Raw genomic sequence first — 23,488 nt, 5'->3', positions numbered from 1 at the left:
TCTGAAATGTTGCTTTCTTTAACTGAAAACATACTAGACGAATCGTTTCTTGGGAGTTGATTCTTAAGAATCGATATCATTTCGTAAAAATGAGAATCGATTTAAATCGAGAAATTGATATTTTTTACCTCGCCCATATGGGATTTACCCAGCTTTTTGTTTTTAACTCATAGTTTTTATCTTTTAATGAAAATATCCTTTAAATTTACTCAATATTTTGTCATGTCTTATTTGCATTTTTATATATTAATTTAAACATGTCAATTTTTCACAAAATCCCTGCACCACAAAACTAGTCTTATGTAGCACGGGTTTATTTGTAGCATTAGCAAAAAATGTATTGTTTGGGTCAAAATTATCTATAAATAATTTGCATATTAAGTAAAGATCATGTTCCATGAAGATATTTTGTAAAAAACTGTAAAAACTTAATTTTTGATTAGTAATATGCATTGCTAAGAAATTCATTTGGACAACTTTAAAGGTGATTTTCTCAGTCAGTATTTAGATTTTTTTGCCCCCTCAGATTCCAGATTTCAAATAGTTGTATCTTGACCAAATATTGTCCTATCCTAACAAACCAAAGCTTATTTATTCAGCTTTCAGATGATGACTTGTTTATGACTTATGACTGGTTTTATGGTCCAGAGTCACATTTTATCCACAGTATGTCTTTAATTAACAAACACTGTCACAATCACTGACAAAATTAAAAACCCTGCGTTAAGAACTATTTTCATCACTAATTCTGTTGATTAGCCTTGCTTTAAACTGAATTCACAATAGTTTTTTTTCACTCTTTCACCTTGCATGAACACTGAATGCATGGACCTCCACCAGGAGGCCTGAACTCTTCTCCATTTCTGTAAACCCTTCCTTCATGTTCACAAGCTGCAATACAGTAAAAACACATGTATCATGTTGAATATTAGAGAAAAAAAGAAAGAAAGATCTTTCTTAAAAGAAAGATGTTTGCATGCTTATTTACTGTTACAAGTCGGACAGCACTGGTCATGTGGTTTCGTTGGGTGCGTGCAACTCGGAGGCGGACATGAAGATGATGCAGATTCACACGACACTTGTCCACCCTGCATTATAAGATACACCCACACATACACACATAAGTACATTCACATGATCATATATGTGACCCTGGACCACAAAACCAGTCATAAGATTAAATTTTACAAAACTGAGATGTATATATATAATATGAAAGCGCAGTAAATAAGCTTTCTATTGATGTATGGTTTGTTAGGATAGGACAATATTTGGCCGAGATACATCTATTTGAAAATCTGGAATCTGAGGGTGCAAAAAAATCAAAATACTGAGAAAATCACCTTTTAAGTTGTCCAAATTAAGTTCTTAACAATGCATATTACTAATCAAAAATTACATTTTGATATATTCATAGTAGGAATTTTACAAAAAATCTTCATGGAACATGATCTTTACTTAATTTCCTAATGATTTTTGGCATAAAAGAAAAACCAATAATTTTGACCCATGCAATGTATTTTTGGCTATTGCTACAAACATACCCCAGCGACTTAAGACTGGTTTTGTGGTCCAGGGTCACATATATGTATATATATAGTAAACACTATTAAACACTCACCGAGCACTGACATCTTAAACATGGATCCTGTCTGGACACAAAGGTTTGACCGTCTGTGTACGACTCACCCTCATAACTGCACTCCTCACATCTGAACACCAACATACAGAACTGATTAATAAAGGTTAAATAAAAAGTGTTTCATATCTTTCGTGCTTACTCTTTTAGTAAAAAGCGTGATGAAATGTCAATACCGTGCACAACATTCTCCTCGTCTCTTGACTGGATTACGACAGGGAGTCGGTGGACAGGGTGGGTACTGAACACAATTAATATTCCCATTCTGAAAAAAAATATATAGTTTGTTACAAACTTCTAAAATGTAATTATTTTTCATTTTGGAAAAGCATTTCATCTGAATCAATTTATTGAATTTATTACTTTTTTTGGCACTTATATTTAAAGCATTTTAAACTGCATTCAGAGTAAACATTTGATCAGTTCATGCATTCTCTGGAAAATAAAATATAAATACAAAATTTAAATTAAATTAAATGTTCATATTAATGACAGTGAAAAAAATACTGAAGAACTTAAATAACTAAAAAATAAAATAACATTAAATAAAAATAACAAAAAATTACATATCAATGGCAGTAAAGCAGCAGATTACATAAAAATACAGCCAGGTTTGAAAAACATTGCTAAAATAAAAATATTAAAATAATTTACATATCAATGATAGTGAAGCAGTATATATTGAAAATATTTTGTATACTGAAGAAAAAAATTGTATCAGTTCATGCAATCTTTTAAATAAAACAAAATACATATCAATGACAAAACAAAACAAAAAAATACTGAAAAACGTAAAATATAAAAAAAACAATATAATAATAACAGTAAAGCAGCAGATTACAAAAATGCAGCCATATTTTGAAAAACATTACTAAAGTAAAATTTATAAATATTTAAAATGAATTAAATAATTTACATAATAATGACAGTAAAGCAGCCAGGATTTGAAAAGCATTACTAAAATAAAATGAATAAAATAATTTAAATATCAATGAAAGTGAAGCAGTATATAAACAAAAATATAAGTATTGAAAAACTTTTTGTATATTAAAAAAAAAAAAAAGATCAATTCATGCAATCTCTAGGAAAATAAAATAAAATATAAAATAAATTAAAATAAAATAAAATTGACATACAATGACAGTGAAGAATAGCAAGTTATAAACAAAAAATTTAAATATTTAAAAACATAAAAAATAAAAATTACATGTCAATGACAGCAAAGCAACAGATTACAAACAAAATGCAAATTATTTACTAAAATAAAATTATTAAATATTTTACAATTAATTGATTAAATTAATAAAATAATTTACATATCAATGAAAGTGAAGCAGTTTAAAAACAAAAATATAAGTAATGAAAAACGTTTTTGTATACTGAATTTCTTTATCAATTCATGCAATCTCTAAGAAAATAAAAATAAAATATAAAATAAAATTGACATACGAGTGAAGCATAGCAAGCCATAAAGAAAAAATTTAATTTTTAAAAATTTAAAATAAAATAACATGACGTCAATGACAGTAAAGCAGCAGATTACAAACAAAACGCACATTTTTTACAAAAATTAAATTATTAAATATTTTAAAATTAATTTATAAAATTAATAGAATCATTTACATATCAATGAATGTGAAGCAGTATATAAACAAAAAGTATATAAACAAAAAAGTTTGTATACTGAAAAAAAACATTTTATCAATTCATGCAATCTCTACAAAAATAAAATATCAAATAAAATAAAATAAAATAAATTTGAAATATAATGACAGTGAAGAATAGCAAGTTATAAACAATAAATAAAATATTTCAAAACTTAAAATAAAATAAAAATTACATCAATGGCAGGAAAGCAGCAGCAGTTTACAAACAAAATGCAATGTTTTTACTAAAATAAAATTATTAAATATTTTAAAATTAACTCATACAATTAATCAAATAACAGCAGTGAAGCATAGCAGATTGTAAAAATACAAACAGAAAACGTATTCTATACTGACATTTTTTTGATCAGTTCATACAATCTCTGAGAAATAATTAAATAAAGTAAAATAAAATAAAAAGTTTACATATCTATGACAGTGAAGCAGTATATAAACAAAAATATAAGCATTAAAAACGTGAAACCTTTTGAAAAATGAACCTTTTATCAGTTCATGCAATAAGATACAATTTAAAAAAAAATAAAAAGTAAGCAGAAATGATAGACAAAAGTCACAACTTACCTCACATCTACACGTGGGATCACATGGGGGTCCTGGTGGCAGGGTCATCCCATTCGGGATGTCTATTCCATTCACACTGCAACCTGTGAGAAATAAAAGCAGCAAACTAATATAAAGTATAACTAGCTATTTACTAGACATTTACTAACCTGTTGCTAAACTCTTAACGATTTCTTTTTTTGGAATAACATCCAGTATTTGTCAAAAAAGTAAACTGACAGAACTTTGATTACATGTTCTCCACTATTCTGTACTTGGTAAATATTTTAAACAAGTTTTAACATCATATTTCAAAGATTAAACACACCGTCACAGACAGGACAGCAGGATCCAGGAGGAGCAGAGGCTGGGTTTCTACAGCGGATATTACAGCGCTCACTCTCACAGTGAACCTGACCCTCCTATAGAGATAGAAAGAGAGTACATTTAAAGAATAAAGCACTGATGGTCCAAAAACAGCTCTGTAACAGGTGAAGAAGACCCACTGTGCAGGTACAGGTCGTGCAGGGATCATGAGGAAGCTTCCACTCAGAGCCGTGCTGGTGCCGCACATTGTCCTGGACACAACCTTCATGTCAAGACAAAAAACTCTTTTGATAAGTATGAACTAAAGAAAATCTTAAGTCATTTGTCATTTAAAAAAAAAAGCAGAAAAACCTCACAACACACTTACTTCGACACCTGGGACAGCACTCTCCACCTACAGTCTCCACCAAATTACAGGGAAGTTCAGGACATGGCTCACTGTTACAGACTATGTTTCCTGACTATAAGTAAAACAAACACACATCTCCTCAATTAGTGCTGATTTTAAAGGGGAAAAAAACTTACTATTTAAACTTAAACACAAACTCACAAAAGACCACAAAGCACCAGCGTAGAGGATGCTTTTGGTAAATTTTAGAATATATATACTGTACAAGATGCATTTTAAACAGTTAAATATTGTTTGTGTGTGGACAACGATGAGCATAAAGCATTACAAGTAATGTGTGTTATGTGCAGTGGTGTAATTGTTAACTAAAACTGGTCAAAATAACTGCAAAAAGCTGAAATAAAAAAAAAATACTACACATGAAAAATGCCAACTTAAAAAAAAAAATAAAAAATTTAGACGTACTTCCTTAGCATCTAACTAAAATAAAATGTTGTTTTATTCAAAAAGATTTACACTGCATTTAGGGTAGAAATTTGATCAGTTTTTGCATTCTCTGTGAAATAAATAAAATAATAAAATTGTTATGTACAGTTGTATTGTTAACTAAAATGGTTTGAAATTGTTCATTAAAAAAACTTGAAATAAATAATATATCAATACTACATGAAAAACAAACTTAAAAAAAATAAATAAATAAATAAAACAATGAAAAAAAAATGAAATTAGACGTTGCATTGACAACTAACTAAAATAAAATAAATTGAAGTTGTTTTATTCAAAACAATTTACACTGCATTTAGGGCAAAACTTTGATCAGTTGTTTATCAATGTTTAAAAATGGTTAATAAAAAACCTTGAAATAAAAATATATAAACACTACATGAAAAACATGGGGAAAAAAATGAAATAAGACATATTGCCTTGGCAACTAACTAAAATAAAATAAATCGAAGCTGTTTTATTCAAAATGATTTACACTGCATTTAGGGCAAAAATGTGTATAATTAAATTAAATTAAATTAAATTAGTTATGTATAGTGGTGTTAATGTTAAAAACCTAAAAATCTTAAATTAAAACAAAACAATTACAAATAAATAAAAAACTAAAATTAGACATATTGCTTTGACAGCTAAGATAAAATGCATTGAAAAAAATATTAACAATGCATTTAGGGTAAAAAATGATTAGTTCATGCATTCTCTGGGATATAAAATAAACTAAAATAAATATAGTTAAAAATAAAAACAGTTATGTACAGTGGTGTTATTGTTAACAGAATCTGTTTAAAATTGGTCACTGAAATTTTTTTAAAATAAAAAATATAAATAGTACATGAAAACTTAAACGTGAAAAACTAATAACTTAAAAAAAAACTTAAAAACAAAAATAGACATATTGCCTTGGTAAATAAAATAAAATAAATTGAAGTTGTTTATATATATATATATATATATATATATATATATATTATATATATATATATAAATATATATATATTTTAGTATTATATACTACTACTATATTAATATTTTATTTAATTATATATAAAGAGAGATATATAGTAGTATATAATACTAAAATAATAATAATGACAGAAACTTAAAATTACCTAAATGTGAAACAATTTAAAATCAAAACTCTAAATACAAAATAAAAGTTAATTTAAAATATAAATAAATATTACAATAGTAGTTAAAATAAAATACCAAAATAACCAAAATAGTTATAATAATAATTTTTTTTTTTTTGCAAAAATAAGTAATATGTCACATTTTGAATTTACAACATAACACTTCCTGTTTAAATTTTTATTTCCATTAATTTTGTGATAAATGTTGCAAACCTACACAAAGGCCTACATTTGCGTACAACACTTTGAGCAATTAGTGAGAAGCAACTGCAAAACCATATTACTTCCCAGTAATGTAAAAATATAATATAAAGCTTATTTTTTCTGAGGAGTATTAAAACAATAAGCACTATATTATACTATAGGCATTACAATTTCTCAAAAAGTCCAAAAGTTTTGTCAACTGAATACAAAATAATTAGTTCACTAATATAAGTGCTCTTGTAATATAAAATATACATTTATTTAAAATATTCTAAAAGTGCTATGTCTAACTGTAACCTTGTGTTAACCAACCCCACCAATGACAAAACAGAAAAGCACACTGGCATCTCACAGGCTTACATTGCACACACAGCGTTTGCAGGGATCACGGGAGTGTTGAACAGAGACGCCGTCGAGGATAACCTGCCCCTCAAAGTCACAACGGGAACAATCTCGGCAGCAGGAGCCGAACGGCGGCTTCACGCCATCCTGACATGTCTGAGGACACCGCTGCACATCAACACACGCCTGATTCCCACCCTGACGAGCAAAACACAACACGTGCAAACAAGCGTGAGGTCATTTTATCCACTAACTTGTTCAGAAGAACATGTCATTCATTGTACATATGGAAGTGAAAGAGAAGCACCTGACAATTACAGATCTGGCAGCCATCAACAGTGCTGTAAGAGCCATTGTAGGGCCGACCGTCCACATTACATGCTGCAAAGGATGCAATAAAATAGACACAGTCACAAATAAATGATGGCAGTCAAATGAAAGAGCTCAAATGTGCTTGTTGTACCGGAGCAGGTCGGACAGCACTCTCCAGGTCTCCTGTAGGGGGTTGGACACGCCGTGGGTTGACACTGGATGGGGTCGCATCTCACCTGACTGTTCTGCAAATGAACACATGCAATCCAGGTTAATATGATCAAAGTTGTTTGGCTGAGCAATTTGCATTGACTTGTTTAACCCTCTGGTGTTGTTCGGTCATTCTAGACTGAAAAAAAAAGTTTGCAAATTCTTGAAAAATCACTGGTTTGACCTTTCTGTCGTTATGTGACCCTCCAAAAAACTGTGGACTTAACTCGAAAAAAGGTAAAAAAAAAAAAAAATGAATCACACTTGTGTTGTTAAAGGAGTAGTTCACTTTCAGAACAAAAAGAATCCAAGATGTTCATGTCTTTCTTTCTTCAGTCGTGAGGAAATTATGTTTTTTGAGGAAAACATTTTAGGATTTCTCTCCATATAATGGACTTCTATGGTGCCCGCGAGTTTGAACTTCCAAAATGCAGTTTCAAATGGCTCTAAACTATTACAGCAGTGGAAAGAAGGGTCTTATCTAGCAAAACGATCGTTATTTTTTTTTTTTAAAGTTAAAATTTACATACTTTTTAACCTCAAATGCTCGTCTTGTCCAGCTATGTGTGCACTCTGTATAGAGATTAAAAAGTATATAAATTGTAAATGTTTTTAGAAAATAACCGATCGTTTCACTAGATAAGACCCTTCTTCCTCAGCTGGGATCATTTAAACCCCTTTGAAGCTGCATTTAAACTGCATTTTGGAAGTTCAAACTCAGGGGCACCATTAAAGTCTACTATATGGAGAGAAATCCTGAAATGATTTCCTCAAAAACATCATTTCTTTACGACTGAAGAAAGAAAGACATGAACATCTTGGATGACAAGGGGGTGAGTACATTATCTGTAAATGTTTGTTGTGAAATTGAACTACTCCTTTAATGGTCAAAAATGACCGCCATAGGAAATGATTGGGAACTAAGCAAAAATACTGTGACGGGTGTCTCTGGACTCATCAGCGTTGCCCTGGCAACAGACAATCTACACCCGCATGTCCTCATCACCGCAGATCGGCCACCGCTGCTTCCCAATCAACAGCCGGCTTTATAAGCCGGCACGCTACTCAGCCAAACAGACGACGTCTCAAGCTGGAACGAAACGGCTCTAACTTGTGTTCTCTTTTGTTTTAGAAAGCAGCGAGTGACTGATCTCCCTCACTTGAGCACCCCTGGCCACCCACTTTCGACGTTTGAAGAGCACAACACAGACACGCCGCACCAGCCTCACGCCACGATTCACGTTTTTAAGTATTTGTTTAATAAAAACCAACCTCCGGGGCTGTTCACTCAGCTTTCCTTGTCGTGTGATTCTTCACCCGTGACAATACAAAATACAGAGATGTTTCTTTGTGTACAATCTACAAATTAGCCACAGTGTAGTAAAACTGTGCACAGCAATGAAGGAGGTGACAAAACTGAAGCAATTATACAAACACTGCTCTGTAACTATAGAATAGTTTATTAGAATATTTTATTAAAAAAAAATTTTTTCACAAGGTAGAACAAATCTGCCTCTATTCGATGGATTTTAACCCCCTATTTTTGAACATAGATCTTAAAGTGCACTATCCAAAAACTATTCAAATTGTTTTAATTCATGAATGCTTTGGAATACAGACCTACACTTGGAATCTTTTTAAGAAGGCAATCTGCCAATTATTGCAGAAGTATTTTAACAGTGAGTGACAGAAAAACAATTTTTAATGAGTGAAATAAGTTAGAAGTCCCTTTTAAGAGAGTGCTCCTAATCTTGTTTTCTGTATAAAAGACACCTGGGACCCAGAAATCTTGCTGATTGATTAGAAGTTTTTACCACAGGAACACCTGCAAAATGTACACTAACTTCCCTAATTATTGAAATGTCTTTTGCTATTTCAGTTTGACCTTATTTAGCATTTTAGGGTTATACATCATCTTAAGGCTGAATAAATAAGCTTTTCATTGAGGTAGCAATGCATGTTACTAATCAAAAATTAAGTTTTGATATATTTACGGTAGGAAATGTACAAAATATGTTTATGGAACATGATCTTTACTTAATATCCTAATGATTTTTTGCATAAAAGAAAAAAGAATAATTTTGACCCATACAATGTATGTTTGGCTATTGCTACAAATATACCTGCACTACTTAAAACTGGTTTGGTGGTCCAGGGTCACAAATATAATTTATCTAACTATAATCCGTACAGATTCTCAAATTCTAACACTAAAATATCTCTTTCGGAACATTTGGATATGAATAATGAGATTGTTTAGTCCATTTATGAAACTTTCCGTTGTTTTTTGGCTGTCTTTGGTTTAATTTCAAATGCAATTTCATCCCTGCAAGGACAGCAAACAAACACACAAAGTAGACTCACAGAGCAGCTGCACTTGACGCAAGGGTTTGTTCTCGACACAAACACATCGCCGTTCTCATAGATTTCACCCTCATGTTCACATCCTAAAGATTAACACGGAAGACAACACAAATACACCTTTTATAATGCACATATAAGTACTTTGGAGTGGCATTTAAATACTACAGTATATGAAAGCACATTGTGTGTAGAGATGCATTGTGGGTACTTGTTTGGCAGACAGGGCAGCACGTTTCCTGAGGAGCAGACGGTTCCTGACAGGACTGTGATGGACATGGATTCACATTACACTCTACTCTTCCATGCTATAAAATAAGCACACATACACACACAGAACAGTGTCACAGTTGCACAAGACATGCCAGCAAGAGAGAAGGACACAAGTGAAGATCAAAAACCAAATCTTTTTGATTTCATACTTCACATGTACAGCGGTTGCAGTCGTCTGGGCTGAAGACATCGCCATTGCTATAGATATTGCCGTGAAAGCTGCATTCTGCAATCAGAGACATACACAAGGTGTATTGCACCGGAACGAACCCCTATGGAAACAATCTTCGAGATAAGCATTGAAGAAGTGTGTGTGTGTCTGCAAGCATATTTTCTGCCCACATCAGATCCAATCTTATCTGCAATATGAACTATAAAGATGTCTGTGAGTATTCATGAGTGACTCCAGTCTGTTCTAAAAATCTGATGTCTGAAAACGAGTAGTTCAATGCATTCTCACGTAAAGTGGGGTCAGTGGGGTCTTCTGAAATTCATGCTTCTTTCAACATCATTTATGTCACATATAACATATATGCGAAAGTATTATTTTTTTTTCATATTTTATGTTGCTTCCTTATGTCAAACTGCTTTAAATTATTCTTTTCCACATCAATCTACACTCCATACACCATAACGACAAAGCAAGAAACAGATTTGTAACAACTTTGCAAATTTATTAGAAATAATAAACTGAAATGATTCAAGTAAGTATTAAAGTATTTCTGGGACAGTTGAAATTTAGCTCAGGAGCATTCATATTGCTTGTAGATGTTACTACACTTCAAGTGAAGTTAACCTGTGGCAATTTCGTTTGAATGGGTATGATTTGAAAAGGCACGCTGTCTTAATAAAGGATCTAACAGCTGAAAATGTATATTTGAGCAAAAAGCAAGCCTTGAGATCAAATGAACTGCCTGTAGAGCTCAGAAACAGGGTTACATCAAGGCACACATCTGGGGAAGAGTTCAGAACTTATTCTGTTGCATTGAAGGTTCACATAAGCATGTAGCCTCCATCATCCATAATGGACGAAGTTTGGAACAACGAAGAGCAATTGATAGAGAAGGGCCTTGGTTAGACTGGTGACCAAGAAGCTGATGGTCATTCTAATTGAGCTTTATGATTATATATGCAAAATGGAGAAACTTAGAGAAGGACAAACATCCCTGCAACACTCCACCGATCTGGGATTTATGGTGGTGTGGCCAAACCCAATCCTCTCCTTAGATTAGAAGACACATGAAAACCAACTTGGAATTTGCAACAAAGCACCTTAATTCATGAACCTTAATTCCAAGCATTATGTTCACAGGAAACCAGGCACTGTTTATCATCTGCACAGTAGCATCCCAATACTAAAGTATGGAAGTAGAAGCCTAATGCTGTGGGGCTGTTTTTCAGCGGCAGGGACTGAGGGACTCGAAGGAAAGCTCAATGCACCAATATATCAAGATAGCGTTAATGAACATCAGACTGGGAAGGAGGTTCAACTTCCAACAGAGAAATCACCCTAAGCACACACCAAGAGTGGCTAAAAGACAACTCTGTGAATGTCCTTGAGTGGCCCAGCCAGAGCCTGGGCTTGAACCCAAACAAACATTTCTGGAGAAGCCTGAAAAGGTCTGCCAGCCCTCATCCAAGTTGACAGAGCTTGAGAGGTGAAGAGGTGAGGAGAAGAATGGCAGAGAATTGCCAAATGCAGATGTGCCAAAATTTTTGCATCATACCAAAAGGCTTGGGTCTGTAAAGGAGCTTCAACTAAGTACCATGTTAAGGGTATGAATACTTATGCAATGTACTTATTTCAGGTTTTTAGTTTTAAGAAATTTGCAAAGTTTACAAATTAGTTTTTTGCTTCGCCATTATAGTGTATGGAGTGTAAACTGATGTGGAAAAAAAGTTATTTAAAGCAATTTTACATACTGTAAGGCTGCAACATAAAACGAGGGAAAAAAAATTAAGGGGTATGAATACTTTTGCAATGCGATGTATATATATATATATATATATATATATATATATATGTGTTTGTTTGTTTTTTTCACAGCAACAATGTAATATAATTATGTGTAAATATGTGTATTACAAACAAAATATTGCCATTACTATTGCGGATCACGCTTTCAGTAAACAAGATTTAAGACGGAAGTAAGAGAGAGATTGTAGAAGAGGACTGATTTAAACAGCTGTTGGATTGTCTACTGTTCTAAATCTGTAATCCACTCTGTCTAAACATACACATCCAATTAGACAGAGAGCAAGAATGGAAAAGAGCTAAGGAAAATGAGAGAGAGGGGAAATAAATAACTTTTTATTGCATTTACAAGTCTGTTTCACTGACAAGACATCTGCTTATGTGTGATAAGTACACACACACACGCACACACACACACACACACACACACACACACACTAAATCATCATACTTTTCTGCGCCAAAAATTTGTCATTTTACTGAATAAATCAAACTGTCCTACAACAGATCATAAAAGCAAAATATGTTGTAGAAAACGGGTGCACCAGTGCAAATCAGTTTTGAACCACTTGGCTACAAACTCACATACCCACAAAAAAAATTTGATTACAGGACTTCAAGGAAAACCACTGTGGTTCATTATGTTCATTTATGTCATGCATGTAAATTTCCCTTATGACTGGCTTGCTGATTAAAGCTTAGAAGCTTAATGAGTATGTTGTAATTAATTATTTTGTGTTTTGATTCCTAATGCTGATGTAATGGATGTCAGATTACTCACCATTTGAGCGGCTGCACTGAACTTTCCCTTGGGTGCAGATACAGACAGTGCGGCTGTCAGGAGACCATTGGGAGCCTTCATCCATCTGACGTCCTTCCCACACACATTTCCGTTTCGAACACTCACAGGTTTCCAGGTAGTCTACTCTCGCCTGCAGGGCTGTGTTCTACAAACATTAAAGAGTTGTTAAAAAAAGAACAGTGTCCCTACTACCTTTATGGTCCTTGAATGTGGCAGTTGTGTTGCTGTCTATAGAGGTTCAGAAAGCTCTTGGATTTCTTTCAAAATATCTTAATTGGTGTTTCAAAGATAAACGAAGGTCTAACGTGTTTGGAACAACATGAAGGTGAGTAATTAATGACAGAACTTTTATTTTTGGGTGAACTATCCCTTTAATGATTACACTGCGTAACATATATTTACATATGCACATGTACATATACATGAGGTCAAAAGTTTACATACACCTTGCAGAGATGTTCACTCTGCAAAATGTTCATTATTTTACCAAAATTAGAGAGATCATACAAAATGCATGTTATTTTTTATTTAGTACGGTCTTGAATAAGATAATTCACAAAAAATAGACGTTTACAAATAGCCTACAAGAGAAAGTAACAGTTGAATTTATAAAAATGACCCGTTCAAAAGTTTACATACACTTGATTCTTAATACTATGTTGTTACCTAAATGTTTGTTTAGTGATAGTTGTTCATGAGTCCCTTGTTTGTCCTGAACAGTTAAACTGCCTCCTGTTCTTCAGAAAAATCCTTCAGGTACAACAAATTCTTTGGTTTTTCAGCATTTTTGTGTATTTAAACCCTTTCCAACAATGACTGTTTGAGTTTGAGATCCATTTTTTCACACTGAGGACAACTGAGGGAAGGTTCAAACTCTCACTGATGCTCTAGAAGGAAACACAATGCATTAAGGCAGCCGTGGCCTAATGGTTAGAGATTCGGACTTGTAACCCAAAGTTGCAGGTTCGAGTCTCAGGTCCGGCAGGGATTGTAGGTGGGGGGAGTGAATGTACAGCACTCTCTCCACCCTCAATACCACGACTGAGGTGAGTCCCTTGAGCAAGGCACCGATCCCCCAACTGCTCCCCGGGCGCCGCAGCAATGGCTGCCCACTGCTCCGGGTGTGTGTTCACGGTGTGTGTGTGTTCACTACTGTGTGTGTGCACTTGGATGGGTTAAATGCAGAGCACAAGTTCCTTGTATGGGTCACCATACTTGGCCTCACTCACCCCCTTTCCTTTCCTTTAAGAGCCAGGGGGTGAAAACATTTGAACAGAATGATAATGTGTACATTTTCTTATTTTACATAAATATCTTTTTTTTTCCATTTACATGTTAACTTGCATGTTTCTCAGAAGACAAAATAAGTTCAATTAACCCTGATCTTCAAATTCAAAAAGTTTTCACCCCACGGCTCTTAATGCATCATCTTTCCTTCTAGAGCAGGGGTGGGGAACCTTGGCCCTCATCCTGCAAGGTTTCCATGTTTCCTTGCGCAAACACACCTGATTCAAATTAACTAGTGATTGTGCAGAACTTCATTGGCTGTTGGATCCATTTGATTTGAGTCAGGTGTTGTGAAGCAGGGTTGTATGAAAAACTTAGAGGACTGCGGCCCTCGAGGACCAGGGTTCCCCACCCCTGTTCTAGAGCATCAGTGAGCGTTTGAATCTTCTGTAATAGTTGCATATAAGTATCTCAGTTGTCCTCAGTGTGAAAAGATGGATCTCAAAATCATACAGTCATTGTTGGAAAGGGTTCAAATACACAAAAATGCAGAAAAACCAAAGAATTTGTGGAACCTGAAGAATTTTTCTGAAGAACAGCAGGCAGTTTGACTGTTCAGGACAAACAAGTGACTCATCACTAAACAAAAAAACAAACAAAACAGATGTAGATCATTTAGGTAAAAACCCAGTATACAAGAATCAAGTCTATGTAAACTATCTATCCATCTAAACTATTATTTTCTCTTGTAGACTATATGTAAATGTCTTTTATGTGAAATATCTTATCCAGGTCAGTAATTAATAAAAAATACGCATTTTGGTAAAATAATGAACATTTTGCAGTAAACTTTTGAGTTCAACTGTACATACATACATACTACATGCTAAATAATTACGAAATTAATTTACGATAACATTCACATGGTACTCCAAGGTATTTTAATATACTGTACACCACAGCACTAATATTGTACATTTCCCTCATACAAACTCTGGTATGGCCATGGTACAGATTTAAAATAACAATAATGGTACTTTCTAGTCCTTTTTTTCTATGTGCAGACTCAACAGCATGCCTACAGGTATTTGCAATATGTTCCCAATGTACCTGACTCTTCAGCATGTCCAGCATGGTTCTGATGCTATGCAGGTTGTTCTCCAATTGGCCAAGGCGTGCGTCTGGATCAACTTGGTATGCTGCAGCTGATACTATTCCATCTCCACGGTCTCCCTGATCTTGCATCATGTCCAGGTCATACACTGCAGGTACTGTGGGAATGACTATGTCCAGAAGGGAGTCTGTAAAACCACAAACACATGCAAACACACAGGTTAGAAAAGATGAATGCACTGTGCTTGGCTCACCTGGATATTTTGGACATATTTCAATATGTGTACATCAGTACTTGATCTATAATGCTAAAGCATACATTAACCCTGTGTATCAGAGGGCAATAAAGGTAATAAGGTTTCCAGAAAACAATCATAAACATCCCTAATAAAATAATACCACAGCTACTAGCTGACCCCTAAAAAAAAAACCTAACAGCTGAAAATATGACTAAACCTGAATCAAACTCTTTTGTGGGTCCTAACTTTATATTAGAAGAAGCTTCACGTCCTGAAGCTTTATTTTCAGCTTTGTTGCATGTGTGGTTAAGATGTTTAAATGTTTTGTTGTTTATATGTTTAAGTATATTGAGCATTAAGATGTATAAATGTATTGTTTTCATGCCTGTTACATTGTCACAGAACCATGGACGCTTTTCATATGCCCTGGTGGAGAGTTCAGCAGTCTGCCAACCACCCTGAAATGATGAGAAAACACATACAGTCAGTTCTGTGGCCTTGAAAACAGTGAACTCTGTAACCATGGCGACTCATTGCAAAGTCATGACAGTAACGTCTTAAAACAGATGAGTAATGACAACACCAGAACAATCACCTCTGTAGAATGCTTTAAAGAGTTTTGCAGGGGACCAATTCATTTTGAGGGCTTCTAAAAGTCAATAGTCCTGCACCAGCTGAGCTACGTTTATTGAGATAAATGTGCACCTGGACCACAAAACCAGTCATAAGTAGCAGGGGTATATTTGTAGCAATAGCCAACAATACATTGTACGAGTCCAAATTATCCATTTTTATTTTATGGCAATAATCATTTGGATATTAATCGAAGATTACTTTCCATAAGGATCTTTTGAAAATTTCCTACCGTAAACATATCAAAACGTAATTTTTGATTAGTAACATGCATTGTTAAGAACTTCATTTAGACAACTTTAAACGCGATTTTCTCAATATTTTGATTTTCAGATTCAGATTCCAGATTTTCAAATAGTTGTATCTCGGCCAAATATACGTCCTATCCTAACAAACCATGCATCAATCATGTATAAATCTCAATTTACGATAACTGACCTTTATAACTGGTTTTGTGGTCCAGGGTCACAAATGGTAGTGCTAAAGGATTGCTTATGCTAGGTTATAAAGCTTCAGAAGAAAAACTTAAGGAAAAACTGGAGAAAATTTGTTAGTGTGGAAAACATTTTAGCCCTACTGACAACCATGATGTTAGCTGTTTGATGTGGTATTTGCGTGCTGGTTTAGATTTTGTTCCCCTGTCTAAAATATGTTGCACTAAATGTTCTCTGAGGTTCATATTTTTTTTTGCATGATTCACTTACACTACCATTCAAAAGTACGCATTATGTTTTTTAAAACACTTTGAAAGAAGTATCTTTCACTCACCAAGGCTGTATTTATTTGATCAAAAATACAGTAAATAATTCAGTAAAATACAGAAATATTGTGAAAAATTATTACAAAATAAAATAACTGTTTTCTAATTGAATGTATTTTAAAATGTAGTTCATTCTTATGATGCAAATCTGAATTTTCAGCATCATTACTCTAGTCTTCAGTGTGACATGATCCTTCAGAAATTATTCTAATATGTTGATTTGGTGTTTAATCATTACCTACTAATTATTATTATTGGTGCTCAAATATTAATAATAGTTCTTCTTATTATCAATGTTAAAAACATTTATGATAGTCCCCAAAATACTTGGGCATGCAGGAGACATTCAAAATGAATTAATGATATTGCATTTAATAATAAAATATCAAATGAAATAAGACAAATTGAACACTTTTAATGAAACAAAAAACTTATAATATATTGTTGGAAATTAGGACAAAAGGTATTTGGAAACACTGTAGTCTTGAAATGTTGTTGTAACATGTCTATACACTTTGAAAATGATTTTTTTGATGTTGGAAATACAAGAAAATACTATTTCATACTGTTTCAAAAGTTCTAGATTAATTTGATGTATTTATTGAAATTTACTAGCAATTGTTATGAAGCAATTCCTACACCAAATTGTTATAGTGTAGTTAATGTGATTAACTTTACCAGTATTATTCTGGACACCCGGAATTGATGCATTGCGATTCATGAGTCGATTCTGAGATTTTCCGAATGCATCGCAATTCTCTCTGGAATCGATTCTGAGCTTAGTTTTTAACAGCAAATGGCACTCTAATCTTGTCATGATCGGGGCTGTGGGTTTTCCCTCAGCCACCTGAGGTCGCTGTTTGCACTGCACTCTGATTCATCACGTCTGTTTTGTCATTACCACTGATTCACACACAGCTGTTCACAATCTGGACTCTGTATAAGAACACTCACACTTCATTCCGTTTTCAGGTCTGCATTGTCTTATGTCTCCTGTTTTGTCTGTTCACTCTGCGTTCCTGTATTCCTGGCTCAAGATCATGTTCCCTGTTTAGTTTATTTAGTGTTTCAGTTTGTTACATTTGTGCCGTGTTGGCCTTTTGTTTTGTTTATTTTCTGTTAATAAAATACTTACCTGCATCTGGACCCAGACCTCCTTGGCTGTAACGTGACAGAATGCAGACCTCACTGATGGGTCCAGCGGGGAGTAATTTTTTTTCTGAGGAGGCGGAGGCAGCGTCGGCCACCCGCTTTGAGACCATCTACGCCTGTTTGGCGGCGATGGAGGCCATTAACGCTGAGGCGGAGCGGAAGCGCCCCTACTATAGGGCCAGGGCGGAAGCGTTTTTTCGGGAGAGGGCGTCCGCTCAATCTGCTCCTGACGCGGCGGTGACCGCTCTCTCTGCTCCTGACGCGGCGGTGACCGCTCTCTCTGCTCCGGACTCGGCGGTGACCGCTCTCTCTGTTCCGGACGCGGCGGTGACCGCTGAAGTTCCACTGGCGGCGAGGCCAGCTCACGTTCCTCTGGCGGCGGTGTCCGCTCACGTCCCTCCGCTGCACGGGCCTGGCCCGCCATCCCTCCCCCTTATGCACCTTCCACCGTTCCTCCTCCCTCCAGAAATTTTGTTTTGGGAACGTCTGGTAGCCGTTCCCTAGAGAGGGGGTACTGTCATGATCGGGGCTGTGGGTTTTCCCTCAGCCACCTGAGGTCGCTGTTTGCACTGCACTCTGATTCATCACGTCTGTTTTGTCATTACCACTGATTCACACACAGCTGTTCACAATCTGGACTCTGTATAAGAACACTCACACTTCATTCCGTTTTCAGGTCTGCATTGTCTTATGTCTCCTGTTTTGTCTGTTCACTCTGCGTTCCTGTATTCCTGGCTCAAGATCATGTTCCCTGTTTAGTTTATTTAGTGTTTCAGTTTGTTACATTTGTGCCGTGTTGGCCTTTTGTTTTGTTTATTTTCTGTTAATAAAATACTTACCTGCATCTGGACCCAGACCTCCTTGGCTGTAACGTGACAAATCTAGTTTTTAACTGCACAAAATGACAACGAAGATGAAGGCCGAAGAGCGTTTGTGTGTTTGGTTGAGTCATGTAATTGCACATCGGGTCAGAATGCTTTTATGACGTGAGATTAATATAAACAGCTAACTCCCTTGTAATTCACTTCAACATTTTCAAACTTTATGAATGATTATTTTAGGTTCAAGTGTGTGTAAGAAACATGCAGTGCCAAAACTAAGCTAAGAATCGTTTTGAGACTGAATCGTGATGCATTCGGAAATTCTCAGAAACGACGTAGAATCATTTCTTAATTCACGATGCAATTCTTCTCAAAAATAAATAGAAAAGCCTTTATTGGCTATTACAGCAATCAAACACTTCCTATAATTGCTGACCAGCTTTTTGCATGTCTCCACTGGTATTTTTGCCCATTCATCTTTAGCGATGAGCTCCAACTCAATAGCTGTTCCCAATGAATCAGGGTAATTAGGATGCTTTAGAACAGCTTGGACTATTTGGAATGGTATAGAACTTTGGATTTTCCCATAGACTGTGACAGTTTGCAAAGGGTATGAATAATTTTGGACATGCCACTTTTCGTTAAAATGTAAATAAAAGCTGAAAAATATTTTTTTCCACAATGATGCTTATTGTACATCGTCTTATTATCTTTTGGGAGAAGCCTGTGACATTTCCGGTGAAAAAAATAAAAAAATAAAAAAATAATTTATATATATATACCCTAACCCTAAGTCTAAAATACTTTTATACACTAGCATGCATGTGTTTGTATCAATAAACTCACGCTGAACTTGCTGGCCTTTTTTCCTGCAGTGCTGGAGAAGGTAACCTGCAGATCTTCTGGGAAATAAAGAGTCAGGATTCGTCCACCTTCTTTCAGTTTGAGCACCACGGCATCCTGACAGTCCACATACAACACTATCTGCCTGGGCTCCAAACTCACAGCCATCCTCACCCAACCTCCACCCGTGAATGGACTCCCACCTGGCACCTTTAGCACCTCCGTCCGCAGGCCATCCTCTGACCTGAACTCCAGCTGCAGCCAGTCTGCTCGGGTGTTGGAGACGAGCTCCAGCAGGGGGCGTTCATCCTTCTGCAGGAGGGCAGAGGAGGTGAAGGAGATGAGGGTGGCCTCCGAGCCTTTGTTCTGACGGCCCACCAGGTGCAAACCCAGGACGCCCTGTGAGGTGTTGAAGAGGTAGTCCAAAACATTCTGGGGTAGTTTTAGATGAGGCGTGCTTGAACGAAAACGCCAGGCCGGCATCTCTGGGTCACGTCCTTTGACCTTAGACACCCCACGAGGAGAGCGAGTGACATTAAGAGCCTTCAAGAGGTTGATTACTAAGAGAAGAAACATGTAGAATGACAAAAGTGACATGCATTATGCCTAGTAATCATTCAGTACCATGATACACAGTTGAGGACAACTGAAGGACTCATATGCAACTGTAACAGAAGGTTCAAATGCTCATTGATGCTCCAGAAGGAAACACGATGCATTAAGAGCAATTTGAAGATCAGGGAAAACTTAACTTAGTTTATCTTATTTAGGCAAAATAAGGCAAATGTACACATCTTCATTCTTTTCAAAAGTTTACACCCCTGGCTCTTAATGCATGTTTTTTCCTTCTGGAGCATCAGTGAGCATTTGAACCTTCTGTAATAGTTGCATATGAGTCCCTCAGTTGTCCTCAGTGTGAAAAGATAGATCTCAAAATCATACAGTCATTGCTGGAAAGGGTTCAAATACACAAAAATGCTGAAAAACCAAAGAATTTGTGGGACCTGAAGGATTTTTCTGAAGAACAGCAGAAAGTTTAACTGTTCAGGACAAACTAAGAACTTATGAACAAAAAGTATGTATTTGAAAAGAAATCTCACGGCAGTCTTCAGTGATGATCCTTCAGAAATCATTCTAATATGTGAATTTGCTGCTCAAGACACATTACTTCTTATTATAGAATTTTTGTGGAAACCATGATACATTTTTGTTTCAGAAATAAAAGACTTGAAAGAACAGTATATATTTCAAATTGAAATGTTTTGTAATATTATAAATATCTTTACTGTCACTTTTGATCAATTGAATGCATCAATTAAACACAGAATGATTTCTAAAGGATCATGTGACACTGAAAACTGGAATAATGGCTGCTCAAAATTCAACTTTGCATCAAATAAATAAATTACATTTTAAATATATTTAAAAAAGAAACTATTAATTAATTAAATATATAATACATTTTAGTAGTGAACCTGCTATCACACAGATGAAACGGTACAAAATTACAAGCTTTTTGACCTTTTATAAGCATGTAAATAGTAATATGTGAGAGGAAAAAACCCTGCAGAGCAATGATGGCGAGTGAGGAAAATGCTCATAATGACTTCCTTTCCTTGTCAGATCTTTACTGTTCCAAACCTCCCTGAGGACAACGCAACACACACACACACACACACACACACACACACACACACACACACACACACACACACACACACTGGTTTACATGTTTTATGGGGACATTCCATAGGCGTAATGGTTTTTATACTGTACAAACCGTACTTTCTATCGCCCTACACCTACCCTACACCTAAACCTAGCCCTCACAGGAGATTGTGCATACTTTTACTTCATCAAAAAAACTCATTGTGCATGATTTATAAGCCTGTTTCCTCATGGGGACCTGAGAAATGTCCCCACAAGGTCAAAATTTACTGGTATTCCTATCCTTGTGGGGACATTTGGTCCCCACAACGTGATGAATACCAGGTACACACACACACACACACACACACACACACACACACACACACACACACACTCTTAATCTATATCTCAGGTATTTCTCTATGAAATCAGATTGAACTGATAAGAGATAGGAACTTAAAAGGCCAGACAGAGACGAAAAGACAAGATAGAAAACAAAGGTTATGTGGAAGTGGAAATGATCCTTTGAAAAAAAAAAAAAAAAAAGCAAGCAAGCAGAAGCATACCTGCGCTGGGCAAATCAAAACTTACAGATAAAAAGAGGCAAACTGAGACATTGATAACATAGAGAGAAGGGCTGTCTCCTGAAGACAGATAAATCTACAATCAAAATCAAAATCTCCTTTTGGGAACATCCTCGAAGTCAAAATAATTTCAAAATTGAGCACATTTTTTGGATGCTAAAGAATTTCTTTAGGGGTAGGGTTGGCCTGTAATAATCATATTTGTGAGTAAATATAAAATGCAAAATTTTAAAAAGCTTTTTACATTTTTTGTCATTATTACAATGTATTTTTGTTTTTATTTTATGGATAGATTAGATTTCTAATTAAAAAATGTTCATTTAAGGGTGGGATTAGTTTGTAATAATCATAATACACTTTAGAATAATAGAAATCAATGGTATGTTCTAATTTAGCGATATTTTTTAGAGACAAATTGTTCAAAAATGATAAAAAATATTGTAGGTGTAAGTTTATGCATAGTCTATTTATAAAAATCACATTTTTCTTTTCTTTTTTTATAAAAAAACAGCTTTTTAGAACATTAGCACATTTTCTAATTCAAAAGTTTTAATTTAGGGGTAATTATTGGGGGCTTTAATAATCATAATTATAAGTAAATATGAAAATAGTAATATTATTACAATGCAATTTGGTTTTCATTTCATGGATGGGATTAGATTGTAATAATCATAAATAATTACTTTTTTGCATTTTTAGATATTTTTAGATTAGATATGTAATGCAAAAAATTATTTAGGTTTGTGATTAGTTTTTAATAATCATAAATAGCTTTAGAACAACAAAAGTCAATAGTATGTATTAATATAGTATTTAGCTATTTTTTAAACAAATTGTTTCAAAATTATATAAAAAAAACTTAAATCACTTATTTAACAAATATTTTAGTTATGAGTTTATGCATATGCTATTTATTTTCCTTTTTCATAAAAAACAAACAAACAGCTTTTTAAAAAACTAAGCATATTTTCCTAAGCAAAAGGTTTTCATTTAGGGGTAAAATAAGTCTTTAATAATCATGAAAATGAGTCAATAAAAAAAAGATACATTTTTTGTTATTATTACAATGAAATTTGGATTTAATTTTATGCATTAAACATTTAGCATTTAGGTATTTTTAGATTAGATATCTAATGCAAAACTAATTCATTTAGGGATTAGTTTGTAATAATATGTAAAATGTAAAATGTATTACAATTTTTAAAAGTATTTTTTATATACGTTTATTAGGTGCTGTAACATCTCATCACTTTCGTTTTCTTTTTCATTAAAAAAACTTCAGCTTTTGTGCAGTTCATTCAAACAGTCCTGCAGTGAAAGTGATTTTTAAAAGTATAAATATTCCATGTAGTCTCCAATATTTCTAAATAAATAAATGAACACGAAATACATTCTTTTGGAATGCCCAATTCAGCCCATCAGTGATACAATGTAGCGGCGGCACACATCAATGCAACAATGTATCAAGTGTTTGATTGACAGCTCTCACCGGTGTCGGCGCCGCGCGGGTGATTCGCGTCCTGATGAGTTTGAACAGAGTCACAGACATTCCAGAGAACAAGCAAACTCATGAAAACACCTCCAACTAAAGCCGTCAACTCCATTCTCACCCGACCAATTTCTGCTTCAAAGTCTTCAGAAGAAAAAATACCGTTTTCATTATTCAGTGAAATAATGATTAGAAATATTAAAGTACGTTAAAATAAAAAACGTCAATAGCCTACATGAAGCAAGATCTCGGATGAAGAGCTAGATGAGTCTGGTCTGGTCTCGTATGACAGCGACCTTCAGACATGAAACATCTGGACTTGTTTTCCGTTGTTTAGCTGCG

The 23,488-nt window shown here is 34.6% G+C and overlaps 1 protein-coding gene across 1 annotated transcript in view; it reads right to left on the bottom strand.

The window, feature by feature from the left end:
* kcp (kielin cysteine rich BMP regulator) overlaps window positions 1-23,261 on the bottom strand; it is a 62,643-nt gene extending 39,382 nt beyond the window's left edge. Inside the window, exons 1-19 of the mRNA XM_073850214.1 lie at window positions 23,147-23,261; window positions 19,427-19,983; window positions 15,600-15,672; window positions 14,973-15,163; window positions 12,615-12,780; window positions 10,008-10,084; window positions 9,797-9,893; window positions 9,589-9,671; window positions 7,166-7,259; window positions 7,010-7,083; window positions 6,721-6,900; window positions 4,541-4,634; window positions 4,353-4,435; window positions 4,175-4,268; window positions 3,868-3,950; window positions 1,816-1,904; window positions 1,622-1,712; window positions 989-1,088; window positions 806-891 (exon numbers count right to left, since the gene is read on the bottom strand). Of these exons, the coding sequence (XP_073706315.1) occupies window positions 806-891; window positions 989-1,088; window positions 1,622-1,712; window positions 1,816-1,904; window positions 3,868-3,950; window positions 4,175-4,268; window positions 4,353-4,435; window positions 4,541-4,634; window positions 6,721-6,900; window positions 7,010-7,083; window positions 7,166-7,259; window positions 9,589-9,671; window positions 9,797-9,893; window positions 10,008-10,084; window positions 12,615-12,780; window positions 14,973-15,163; window positions 15,600-15,672; window positions 19,427-19,983; window positions 23,147-23,261 (2,427 nt within the window). The remainder of the gene's footprint in view (window positions 1-805; window positions 892-988; window positions 1,089-1,621; window positions 1,713-1,815; window positions 1,905-3,867; window positions 3,951-4,174; window positions 4,269-4,352; window positions 4,436-4,540; window positions 4,635-6,720; window positions 6,901-7,009; window positions 7,084-7,165; window positions 7,260-9,588; window positions 9,672-9,796; window positions 9,894-10,007; window positions 10,085-12,614; window positions 12,781-14,972; window positions 15,164-15,599; window positions 15,673-19,426; window positions 19,984-23,146) is intronic.
* Between the last annotated feature and the right edge of the window lie 227 nt (window positions 23,262-23,488).

Source organism: Garra rufa, chromosome 11, assembly GCF_049309525.1.
Source record: "Garra rufa chromosome 11, GarRuf1.0, whole genome shotgun sequence".
Lineage (NCBI taxonomy): Eukaryota > Metazoa > Chordata > Actinopteri > Cypriniformes > Cyprinidae > Garra > Garra rufa.
This window is presented reverse-complemented; position numbering and strand designations above follow the sequence as displayed.